The 12,427-nt window shown below is 48.6% G+C and overlaps 2 protein-coding genes across 2 annotated transcripts in view; one reads left to right on the forward strand and one right to left on the reverse strand.

Annotated features, from left to right (window-relative positions):
• Positions 1-1,635, forward strand: part of LOC105494738 (G protein nucleolar 2) — a 30,126-nt gene extending 28,491 nt beyond the window's left edge. Inside the window, exons 14-16 of the mRNA XM_011763476.2 lie at positions 92-174; positions 685-776; positions 1,443-1,635. Coding sequence (XP_011761778.2) covers positions 92-174; positions 685-776; positions 1,443-1,595 — 328 coding nt within the window. The 3' untranslated portion in view covers positions 1,596-1,635. The remainder of the gene's footprint in view (positions 1-91; positions 175-684; positions 777-1,442) is intronic.
• A 1,652-nt stretch (positions 1,636-3,287) lies between these two features.
• On the reverse strand, positions 3,288-12,413 carry LOC105494740 (dynein axonemal light intermediate chain 1). The gene is made up of 6 exons (XM_011763477.2): positions 12,255-12,413; positions 11,576-11,721; positions 9,306-9,475; positions 7,047-7,225; positions 6,535-6,699; positions 3,288-3,420 (listed from the first exon to the last, which is right to left on the reverse strand). Exons 1-6 carry the CDS (start codon positions 12,399-12,401, stop codon positions 3,385-3,387), a joined length of 843 nt encoding a protein of 280 aa, XP_011761779.1. The 5' UTR covers positions 12,402-12,413; the 3' UTR covers positions 3,288-3,384.
• Positions 12,414-12,427: the final 14 nt, after the last annotated feature.

Consider the following 12,427-nt stretch of genomic DNA (forward strand, 5'->3'; position numbering starts at 1 on the left):
TCTTGAGTCTGTGAGTTTGTCGCAGGTCTCCAGGTCAGCATGTGATTCGGGGGAGTGAGAGGAGGAATGTTACTTTGCTTTTCTGTTTCAGAATATCCAAGGGACTGAGTGAAAAGATATTTGCAAAACCTGAAGAACAAAGAAAAACGCTGGAAGAACATGTAGATGATACAGGTGAAGATAAATTATTTCAATCATTTAGATATAATTTGCGTCTTTAGAGTTTTGAGAAACCTAAGTTCACTCTCCAGATTATCTCAGTCATCCACATAAATGTTTGTCATATCTGGCAGATTACTTTAAATTTACATACTGTTATGCAAACTGAATTATCCACTTTTCATTCTGCACATTTTTTAGGATTAAATTGGCAATTCAGGAAACTTCCTAGAAAGCATTCATTTATTAACCTTAGAATCCAAGGGTGGGTCCACAGACAAAGAAGGGGGCGTGTTTCCTGCATTTATCCTTTCCTCCATTTGACCATCAGCTTCCACATTGAGAGTGTGGCTCAGGGCATCCTGACCTGGCGGCCTCCCCTTGGCCTGCTTTACTCACCACTCTGCTCACCTGCTTTGTCCACACTGGGTGACCTCCTTCTGATACATCAAGCTTGTTGCCACCATTGGGTTTATAGACAAATTTTCAGTAGAAAATTCCTGTTTGTGTATCGTTTGTATCCAGTACCTTCCAAAAAGGGAAAGAAGCGGAAGGCACAAAGGGAAGAGGAACAGGAACATTCAAATAAAGCTCCCAGGGCACTTACATCAAAAGAGGTAAGTGTTGTAGGTCTTAAGTGTGGCCCAAGTAGAGTAAATAGAACCCCAGTTGTCAAGACCCACTGAAACAAATGGTCTAGAGCTGAATCCCAAGAACCCCAGTCCTCGTTGACCTAGTTGAGGTCAGATAAATAGGGTCAGGGCTGGCCTGGTGGATGAAGGTCCTTGAGTCTATGTCCTATGTTTTAGGAGTTTCTAATCAACATCTCCACACCAGTGGACTATCCTCTAGAGGAGTCAGTTTCTAGTCCCAAGGGAAATGACCTGATGAGCAGATCTGTTTTGGGCAGATCACTGACCTCTGTGAAGGACAGCTTTGGAGCTAAGCTGTTCAGAGCTGGAGTGGGCCTTCTGGGGAGGGGAGTGGTTAGCAGTGCTCAGTCTTGCTGAAGGGGACTTGTCAGGAGTGATGCAGAACAGATTCTCGCATTGGATAAGGGTTGGATCACATGTGGATTTGTAACTTGGAGATTCGTAAGTCACAATGGAAGAGTAACCTTAGGTCTAAGGGGGAGCCCTCCCTCATTAGCACTGCTTCCAGTAGCTGTGGAAGCAGCACAGGAAATAGAACACAGAGATGAGAAGCAGAGACTCCTGTTTTGTGAATGACTTTCAGGGTTTTTGTTTTTTTTTTTCTTCATCTTTTCTTGCCATTTTTTACAGCGGAGGCGAGCAGTACGGCAGCAACGGCCGAAAAAAGTTGGTGTGCGCTACTATGAAACACACAACGTGAAAAACAGGAACAGGAACAAAAAGAAGACCAATGACTCAGAGGGACAGAAACACAAACGCAAAAAATTCAGACAAAAGCAGTAATGTTTAAAAGGTTTTTATTAAATTATACAAAAACATGCAATTAGAAATTGTGTTTTCTTCCTGCCCCATTGGCATTTCTAAGGCCATAATGCATTTGTTCTGAGGTTTGACAGTTGAAGCCCTTCACCAGTGCTAGGGAAATAAAGCCTCCTCACCCTTAAGTATTTCAGTGATAAGAGTCTGAAAGTACAGCACTTCAGGTAGACTGTGGATGAACTAAGAGATTCATCCACAGTCACCCTGTCATATAAATGTCTGACAGAAATAGGGGATGAGGTCTACAAAATGGAAAGGGTGATATTTCTTTTTTATTGGTAATGAGTGATTTGGAATAGAAGCATACTGAACTGCAAATTTCAAGGACGTTAGTGTACATGGCCTGGGCTTTGAGATACAAGAAGGCTGGGTGCGGAAGAAATAGGAGACAGCTACAGTAATTTCTGCCTCAATGAGTCTGTGAAGTGGACCCACTTACGACACATACATTCCTGTCTTAGAGTCCTGGAACCAGCAGATCTCGTGGAAAGAGTTCTTTCCCATGGAAATGACAACACAGGCAGGTCATTTGAGTGGAGCCTTAAAATTCCTCAGGATACTGGATCAGGGTAAAAGCTGCCCCTTAGATTCCAGATGAGAATGTGTATGGTGTGTTGAGCTTGGGGAACACAGCTTTTCTGGGGGAACGACAGTGCTTCCATTGTGAGCCTTGAAGCTCACTGGACCCAAGACAGATGGCAGATGGAAGCTCTGCTAAGGAGAGTCCCTTCTCACACCTCTTTCCGGGGAAGCTGAGCATGTTAGTGCCTTTTAGGTAATGTTACTTGTGCAGCCTAACTGAAGGATGGAAGTTCTCTAGCTTACCACCCTAGCCCATCCTGCCTTGCCCCGAACTAAAGATTTATGTCACTCATTCAGTCTTCTGGGTCTACAAAACCAGGAGAGTGGAAGAGAAATACTAAAACGCAGTTGTCTAGCAGCCATACTCCAATCATTAGTCATTAGACCTGCATTTGGTTACCTCTTCAGTTGTTAATTAACATCACTACTTAGGGGAGTGCAGAGTCAGGGCTTGATTTTCTGCAGGATAAGGGGAACAGATCGGTGCTGGGGGAAGAGCTGAGTTGCAGACAACTCACAAAGGCCACTGTGACTAGTATTCCTTTCTGGCAAACATTTACTTTCTCCAAAGCCATAGGTTTGACCCTGCCATCGTTTCCTAACGTAGGCAGTCTGAAACCGAGGAGGAAGGGGTCCAGTTGACTGGCAAGTGTGGATAATACATTAGAAAACCAAAGCTCCAAAATGAGTTAGAAATGCATTCGAGCAGGGATAAGAAGATATTAAATAAGGAAGGCCAGAGGCCCAAGAAGCCCAAGTTAGTTAAGGTAGAAGATGAATTGTGAACTAAAAGTTTGAGGAGCAGAGAAGCAGATTCATTTGGCCAGAAGTAAGTATTGGTATAGAGTGATGACGAGATAGCAGTTACTTTCTTAGAATTCGAGCTGGCAGATCCCAAGGCTGACTAGTAAGCCACACACTTAGATTAACAGGGCCACACCATCTTCCATTGCCCAGCCAGGAGCCTAGCTGGCAGACCTTAGGTGTTTCATGACATTGGAGCAATAGTGTGACTTCTGACAAATACCTAGGTGGTGGTTAGGGGAGGGTATAGCTTGCTCACTCAGGAAACGCTTTTTATTACAAAGGGCTTATGATGATTTTATTGGCTGCCAGAAGAACATAGTAAATAATCCCAAGTGTCTTGTTGGAAATTATCATGTGGAAATTATCACTTCTTTGGTGCAATAATGCCTTCCAGTTGGGCCTGAAAAACAAAAACAAACTCCATTAATACTTGAACCTTGCAGCCTGATACAAATAGCTAAGAGGTGATAAAAGTCTCTGGGAAGAATAATCCAAATGCTGTCACTCCAAGTGTTCTTTTTCCCCTTGATCCCCAAATCCATATTTTCTAGATTAGCTAATTTCTGGCTTGGCATACAAGCCAGAGTCTGAGTACATGAGGAGATGCCAGACCTGTCTGGTTTCCACACAATGGCTCTGGGTATGATATAAAGCATTGACAAGGATATTGAATGCATTGTTGTAAGGGCTTTTCATGGCTCAGATTTCAGGCCAGAATATGTCTGCTAAGTTAAATATTTGGCTCTCTGGCCGGGCACAGTGGCTCACGCCTGTAATCCCAGCACTTTGGGAGGCTGAGGCGGGCGGATCACGAAGTCAGGAGATTGAGACCATCCTGGCTAACATGGTGAAACCCCATCTCTACTAAAAATAAAAAACTTAGCCGGGCGTGGTGGCAGGCGTCTGTAGTCCCAGCTACTCCAGAGGCTGAGGCAGGAGAATAGCATGAATCCAGGAGGAGGGGCTTGCAGTGAGCGGAGATCACACCACTGCACTCCAGCCTGGGTGACAGAGTCAGACTCCATCTCAAAAAAAAAAAAAAAAATTGGCTCTCTTGTTTAAGATCCTGGGAGTTCTGCTGGGACCGGAGGTTTGGGAAACAGCAAATTTTCAGCCACTGAAACAACTTGACATCCAATTAGAGAAATGTTGCCAGTGAATACAGAGCTGTCCCTTTTTTTGGGGGGGTGCAGGTGGGGAATGGAGTTTTGCTCTTGTCACCCAGGCTAGAGCGTGATGGCATGATCTCGGTTCACTACAACCTCTGCCTCCCGGGTTCAAGTGATTCTCCTGCCTCAGCCTCCTGAGTAGCTGGGATTATAGGCGCACATCACCAAGTCCAGCTACTTTTTGTATTTGTAGTAGAAATAGGGTTTCACCATGTTGGCCAGGCTGGTCTCAGACTCCTGACCTCAGGTGATCCACCCACCTCGGCCTCCTGAAGTGCTGGGATTACACATGTGAGCCACCGCACCCCGCCAGAGCTATCCCTCTTTGCATAAAGCTTAAGACACTTGGGAGTTATTTACTATGTTCCTCTGGCAGCCAAAATAATAATACTGGACAGATCTGTAGGTAGGTCTAGCCTAGGGACAGCAAAGCTGCTTTATTTGCAATTGCAGTTTTGAGCCAATAAAAACAGCTCACTTCCTGTGTTACACGCCTGTAATTCCAGCACTCTGGGAGGCCAAGGTGGGCGGATCACATGAGATCAGGAGTTCATGACCGGCCTGGCCAACATGGTGAAACCCTATCTCTATTCAAAATACAGAAATTTGCTGGGCGTGCTGGCATATGTCTGTAATCCCAACTACTTGGGAGGCTGAGGTAGGAGAATGCTTGAACATGGGAGGTGGAGGTTGCAGTGAGCCGAGATTGCACTCCAGCCTGGGCAACAAGAGCGAAGCTATGTCTCAAAAAAAAAAAAAAAAAAAAAAAGGCTGGACGAGGTGGCTCATACCTATAATCCCAGCACTTTGGGAGGCTGAGGCACGTGGATCACCTGAGGTCAGGTGTTCGAGACCAGCCTGGCCAACATGGTGAAACCCCCATCTCTACCAAAAATACAAAAAATTAGCCGGCATGGTGGTGGGCGCCTGTAATCCCAGCTACTCGGACAGCTGAGGCAGGAGAATTGCTTCAACCCGGGAGGCAGAGGTTGCAATGAGTCGAGATCATGCCATTGCACTCCAGCCTGGGCAACAAGAGCAAAACTCTGTCTCAAAAAAAAAAAAAAAAAATTTAAAATGCCCACTTCTAAAGAATCTTTCACCCTGGAGATTGCAAAATTGCTTTTAAATGTTAGAAATATGCTAAGGTATTTGGTTTGCTCTTGTTGCTAATCCAGGAAGAACTGGGGAACTCAGGCTTGTGAAAAAGGAATATGGCAGTTAAGGAAAGCAGCCTCAGAGTCTGCTAAGGAAACAGATTCATCTATGGCTGTGAAAGTTTCTTGCTTTTCTTTTTGTTTAACTTTTCAGCAACAAGAAAAGTTCCAGTAGTGGTTAATAGAAAGCCTTCTTTATTGCAAATGGCCAGTCCTGCTGGTGTGTAGACCTAACAAGCCTGCCAATGTTAAGACTGTAAGGTTTCTATCTGAGTCTAGGGAGGAGAGGGAGATCCATCCAGGGTCCTTTGGCCAGGGCCATGGGAAAAAGCCACTAAATGTCAGTAGGCCATCTGTCCAGAACAGTGATGCTCAAACTTTTGCAAATATTAGAATCACCTGAGACCTTGTTAAAGCACATTGCTGAACCCCAACCTCGAATTTTCTGATTCGGTAGATCTGGGGTGGGTCCGATAATTTGTCTTGCTTAGTTTGCCAGGTGAGGACAATGCTGGTCTGGGGCCTACCTTTTGAGAACCTTTGGACCAAACAGCGGGGAGGTGCAGTGCCTGTAGCATGGCCTCCTGCCCAGCTGTATCCAGCAGCCCCCTCCCTCCCGTGACCTCAGCCAGATAAAAGACCACTGCTGGCACTGGGCTTCGAGGAAGAGCACCTACGCCTGGGTTCCCCGACCACATTCCTGGGGAAGGTTTCTGATTTCAAATGGTTCTTCCTCTCAAAGGGCCCTGCTGCCCACTGGTTCTGACTTCTTCCCTGGTTATGCCCTGAAACAGTGCCTCAGAGGAGACAGCCATGGGACAGCACTACCACACAAGCCAGCTGGAGCCCCGCTCTCCCCCAGGAAGCCTCCAACATACCAGCTTCCAGGGTAACGGAGTTTCACTTTTTGCCATATCCACCTCTTCCTTGAGGATGGGCAACTTTTTTCCAGGGAGAAGAATCCTCCACTAGAGAGCCAGGCTGAGGCGCCTCAGAGATTTGGAGTTGAGAGTAGAGACCCCCTCTGGAGCCCTCCCCTTCTCCCACCACCAAAGTCAGCTTCCTTTATTCTTTGGCAGTGCATGTGGACAAACAGTTAAAAGCCATGGAAAAGGAACCGAATGCCTGGCCCATGGGGCTGGGTCTTGGGGCGGTGGGCACCTCCACCCCAGCCTGTGCGTTGATTACCTTCAGCTGCTGATTCGTCCGCTTTAGGAACTGAATCTCCTCATTGTGCTTCTTCTCCTCCACCTGCCGCCTCTCACTCTCCCGCTTCTCGGTGGCTTCACATTTTGCCTTCTGCTCGTTCACTTGCCTCTCCAGGTCTCTCTTTTCCGTCTCCAATTCTGCAATCTGAGGAGAGAATGACCAGTCATCCTGGGATGTTGCCAGGTGAATGGAATGGTGTGAGCCTGGGTGGAAGGGACATGGGACATAAGACATTGCCAGGGTATATACTGCCACCCAGTGGGAGGTCAGTGCCTGGCATGGAGCGTCCACAGCGGAGACAACTCTGCCAAGACCACCAGGCTGGCCATCATACTCAACCAGGGGTCCCTCACTGAGGTGATGCAGGTCCAAGTGTCGTGACTGTCAGGAGAGCACCTTAGGAGGCCAGAATGTAGTGCTGGAATGACAAGCACATGGCCCTGCGGTTTACAGAAGAGACGGGGCCAAGGGTCACGGTAAACCCCACTCACTTTCCTCTCCATGTCTGACTTCCCCTGCTCAGCCTGCAGTGCCTTCCTCATGCCAAACGCCACGCTGCTCTCGTACAGGGTCTGGTAGGCAGCGATGGTCATGCGGATCTCGTCCCGGACTCGCAGCAGCAGCAGCCCCCTCTCCGCACAGTTGATGGTGACCTCCCGGATCAACTCATCTTCCAATGCACACACACCATGAGATCAGACAGGGCGTGGGGAGGGGGCTTGCACTGTGTCTACTGCAAACACCCTTCCTCTTGGGAAGGACATTAGGGTGTTCTCGCTTGGAGACAAAGTACAAAGCCTCAGAGAAGGGCCTCAGGGAGGCTGCCCTCAGTGGCCCAAAGAGCCTTGCCATGCAGTGACTCCTCTGAACTTGGCACTTGTGAGTAGCACAGAGTCAGCAAACCTGGGTCGTCCAGGGCAAAGGAAACAAGAGGCTCTGGTTTGTTTGCAGCACTGGGTCCCCTCCCTTCTGGCCTTTGGTAAAAACTGGTTACTATACGAAAAAACCTGACTTTTTCTGTTTAAAGATGGCAGCTGTTTTAAAGCAGCTGGGACATCCTGTGTGCCCCCTTGGCTGCACTGGTTTGAGGCTGGAAATGGCAACATCTAGAGCTTGCCCACCTATCTCCCCATAAATGCTGACCTGGAGGGCGAAGCGTAACAACACACGGATAGGGAAGCCTGCTAAACCCTGCAGCTGCCTGAGGGTTTGAAGGTGATTTGCAGATTGGCACCCATAAGAGCCAGTGAGACTGGGCCGGGAGACAGCCATTTGACACCAGCACTCAAGGAGGTGCATCTTAAATCTCTCGTGTCTGTCGGTTAACAACAAATCACAATATTTTTCTGGACCAAGGGCCAAATATTCGTGGATGGATGGATGTAAATACTGAACATTAATCTTTCTGACTAAAAAATTAGCACATGCTTATTACAGAAATCTTTGGAAAACCAGATGGAAGTTCTCGTTTTACTCCAAACATCTGCTAAGGGGGTGAGGAACTCAAGTTGCCAAGAATACAGTGGCTGGCAGCTGGAGGACTTGTAGAAGAGGTGGGGCTGGTGTAGGGAAAAGAAAGAGAGATCAGACTGTTACTGTGTCTATGTAGAAAAGAAAAATATAAGAAACTCCATTTTGACCTGTACCCTGAACAATTGCTTTGCCCTGAGATGCTGCTGATCTGTAACTTTGCCCCAACCTTGAGCTCACAGAAACATGTGTTGTATGGAATCAAGGTTTAAGGGATGTAGGGCTGTGTAGGATATGCCTTGTTAATGAAATGTTTACAGGCAGTATGCTTGGTAAAAGTCATCGCCATTCTCCATTCTCGATAAATCAGGGGCACAATGCACTGCGGAAAGCTGTGCAGGGAGTTCCAGGGCAGGGACCTCTGCCCTGGAAAGTCAGATGTTGTCCAAGGTTTCTCCCCATGTGATAGCCTGAAATACGGCCTCATGGGATGGGAAAGACCTGACTGTCCCTCAACCCCACACCTGTGAAGGGTCTGTGCTGAGGAGGATTAGTAAAAGAGAAAGGCCTCTTGCCGTTAAGACAAAAGCCTCTGTCTCCTGTCTGCCCCTGGGAACTGAATGTCTCGGTATAAAACCCGATTGTACATTTGTTCTATTCTGAGATAGGAGAAAAATCGCCCTGTGGTGGGAGGCGAGACATGTTGGCCGCAACACTGATCTGTTACTCTTTACTCCACTGAGATGTTTGGGTGGAGAGAAGCAAAAATCTCACCTACGTGCACATCCAGGCATAGTACCTTCCCTTGAACTTATTTGTGACACAGATTCCTTTGCTCACATATTTTCTTGCTGGCCTTCTCCCCACTATCACCCTGCTCTCCTGCCGCGTTCCTCTTGCTGAGATAGTGAACACAGTAATCAATAAATACTGAGGAAACTCAGAGACCGGTGCCGGTGCGGGTCCTCCGTATGCTGAGCACTGGTCCCCTGGGCCCACTTTTCTTTCTCTATACTTTGTCTCAGTGTCTTATTTCTTTTCTCAGTCTCTTGTCCTGCCTGATGAGAGATACCCACAGGTGTGGAGGGGCTGACCCCCTTCAGCTGGGAAGGGGAAGAGGGCAGTTAGCTGTTGCTGGGTGGGTCAGGCAGGGGGAGAAAAGGGGATTCCAGTATGAGATGGGCTCCAGCTCTAGGGTGCTCAGGCTTGGATCTGTGCTGAAGGTGAAGGGAAGGGAGCAGTAGGGTGTGTAGTGTCCACCCCTCACCTGGCTCACTCACCAAAACACTGTGAGTAGAGTTCCCTGCGGACAGGGCAGATGCCTGTTTCCCTGGCCTGCCGCTGCTGCAGCTTTAAGTCTAACTGCTCCTGGAGGTGCACCACGTCCATCCTGGTGCTAGGGGTGCTGGACACCTGCTGGATCCATAGCTGCGTGTCTTCCACCCACTCCCTGTGGCAGACACAGCGAGATTGAGCAAAACCCATTGACTCGAGGGTCCCCAGCACATGAGCAGAGAGGGCCCTTTGAGCCCTCTGCCTGAGCAGCAGTGAGGGGCAGCTTTGCCACCAACCCAGAATCCTCCATCCCTTGGGATGTGAGGTTCCAAAGCCACACCCGCTATGCTGCCTCCGTAGGGACCTCGGGAATGGGTAGGTAGTGGACAATTTCCACCACGGCAATGGGCCTCTGTGAAATCATTCCCCACCATTTCAGATCTTACCCTCCTAACATGTCGAAGACCGATTTATGGTTGTTGCTTGATCTGAACAGTAGGAACTACCCACCAACTTATGGGGTGGGAAACACAGGACATCATGAACCTTGTGTGAGTGAGAAAGAGGCAGATGTGTGTATCAGGGGTGGGGAGGTTCGTGAAGGTGTGTGCCTGCATAGGCCCCCACAATGTACCTTGTGGCAGAGATGGCCAGGTTGTGGAATCACATGGAGGAAGTTTGAAGGCAAAACTGCCATGGGGGAGAGGATTTCTGCATCATTGGTGGGAGGGAATCAACTGAAAAGTGACCCCCATCCTTTGACCTCCACCTCAGAGGAGATGACAGTCTGTCTTTCACTGTTTTCCCTTTTCCTCATAGCCTCACAAACTGTGCTGTCAACTTATTACATAAAAATAGATGAAAAGGCATGTTGCTGCAGAAGAAAAAAGCAAGAAGAGGAGATCATGTTGGGCAGGGGTGCTGTGCTATAGCGAATTCTCAAGGAGAGCCTCCTGGAAGAAATGACATCTGAGAAAGACCTGAGTGAAGAAATGAAAGGAACCAGGAGAATATCAAGGGAAGAACATCTTTGGCAGTGAAAACACCAGCTGTCAGGGCCCTGTGATGGGAGAGTGAATGAGGCATTTCAGAAATAGCAAGTGAGGGCCGGGCGCGGTGGCTCACGCCTGTAATCCCAGCACTTTGGGAGGCCGAAGTGGTCAGATCACGAGGTCAGGAGATCAAGACCATCCTGGCTAACACGGTGAAACCCCATCGCTACTAAAAATACAAAAAACTAGCCGGGCGTGGTGGCGGGCACCTGTCGTCCCAACTACTCGAGAGGCTGAGGCAGGAGAATGGTGTGAACCCAGGAGGCGGAGCTTGCAGTGAGCCAAGATTGCGCCATTGCACTCCAGCCTGGGCAACAGAGTGAGACTCTGATTTAAAAAAAAAAAGGGAAGAAAAGAAATAGCAAGTGAGGCCCCTGTGGATTCAGCACAGTGAACAGTGAACAAGAAACAGAGTAACAGGAGATAAGGTCAGGGATATATCATAGGCTAGATCATGCCACATCTTCCAGGCCATTGTAAGGACTTTTGATTTTAGTCTGAGATGGGAAGCCATGAAAGAGTTTTGGGCAGAGACTGGCATGATCTGACTTATGACTTAGGGGCTGTATGGAGGATAGATTTTAGGAGCAGAGTGGAAGCAGTGTTTTCAGACAGGAGACCATTGCAGCAGTGCGAGTGGCCACCAGTGACGAGAAGCAAGATGATGGAAGCAGAGGTGGTGAAAAGTGGTTGGATTTGGCAAAGAATTTGAAGGTGGAGCCAAAAGAATGTGACGAAGGATAGGACACATGCTGTGAGAGTGACCAAAAGGAATGAAAGGTGGTTTGAGTCCCTACTAAAAAGTTCTCAGAAGACGGGGGAAGAGCAGACTGGGGGAGGAAGAAATTGCAATTTAGTTTGAATATGTTGAGTTTGAGATGTCTATTAGATAGCTTCATGAAGATAATGAGGAAGTAGAAGACTACATGGGCCTGGAGTTTAGGGGAGAGGACAGGGCTGGAAATACACATTTGGGAGCCATCGGCACATAGGTGGTATCTAAAGCCATGAGATTGGGTGACAGCATGCAGGAAACAAGGGTAGATTGAGAAGAGGTCTCCCACCAGCCTGCCAGGATCCAGCCATATGTAAGTTCTAGGAGCTCTGTGATACTGGGAGAAAACCCCAGCCAGGAACGGAGGCAGAGTGCCTCCTCCCACACTCCCAAAATCCACGATGCAAAAGCCTAGGCCTTCTCCCAGCCACTGCTCCTACTTTCTTACCTTGGGGGTAGTATGGCATTCAAGATTTCTTCTGCTTGCTTTGTAGGATCTGGGACACAGGGAGCTGAGGGGAGCTTGGTCTTGGGTAGCTGTGGGGCTGAACCTGAAGGTCCAGGCTGCTGGGGGCTGACTTTCAGTAGCCGAGCCTGAGATGAAGGCACAGGTGAGGGCAGGAAATGGTTCAGGAGCTCAGCTCCACACATTCCCAACCTGTAGATTGCTCCAGGTCTTCCGCACAGTCCTCCCCTCTTCCTAGCCTACTTTGGGTCGGTCTTCTCAGCAGAAATTATGTCACAGAGCTGAAGGAGGCCATGAAGTCTGGTCCCAACTCAATGCTTGAACAAGTGTTTCTGGCACATGTGCTCAGGCATGTGCTTTCACACCTCTGGTGATGGGGAAATCACTACCTCATCTATTCTTGGATCCGGGTATCATGAAGAAGAGTGAGCCTCATCCATCTCCCTGTGACCTCCTTTCCCATCCTAAATCTGCCCTCTGGGGTCACACCCAACATCTGGGCTTCCTATACAATCCTCTCACCCTCCTTCTCCGACTTCCCAATTCCCTTTACTTCCAGTCGCTGCAATCCCTGTCCCTTGAGATTGCTGACCCTCAGTGCGGGAACGTGTCTTTCCCCATCGGAGTTTCGAGGCTTTGTCTCCTGAGGCCCCGTCCTTACCTTGGGGCTCCGTTTCTCCGTGTTCCGGCTCACCAGTACAGGGGTGTCGTACTTGAGCAAAGAATCTGCGGGGGGAATCATGGCGGCGGCGAGAGTAGCAGCCCAGCAGCTGCCCCGTCCAGTGTGGGCCTTGTTTGCCGTCACCATGGAAACCGCCCCTCACTCCCGCCCCC

The sequence above is a fragment of the Macaca nemestrina genome, chromosome 1, assembly GCF_043159975.1.
Source record: "Macaca nemestrina isolate mMacNem1 chromosome 1, mMacNem.hap1, whole genome shotgun sequence".
Taxonomy (NCBI): domain Eukaryota; kingdom Metazoa; phylum Chordata; class Mammalia; order Primates; family Cercopithecidae; genus Macaca; species Macaca nemestrina.

Coding starts and splice junctions, on each gene's coding strand:
- LOC105494740 (XM_011763477.2), bottom strand. CDS start 12,401: ATGGTGACGGCAAACAAGGCCCACACTGGACGGGGCAGCTGCTGGGCT. Junction 7,226..9,305: donor ACTCTACTCACAGTGTTTTG/GTGAGTGAGCCA, acceptor GTGCATTGGAAG/ATGAGTTGATCCGGGAGGTC. Junction 6,700..7,046: donor AGTCAGACATGGAGAGGAAA/GTGAGTGGGGTT, acceptor TTCTCTCCTCAG/ATTGCAGAATTGGAGACGGA.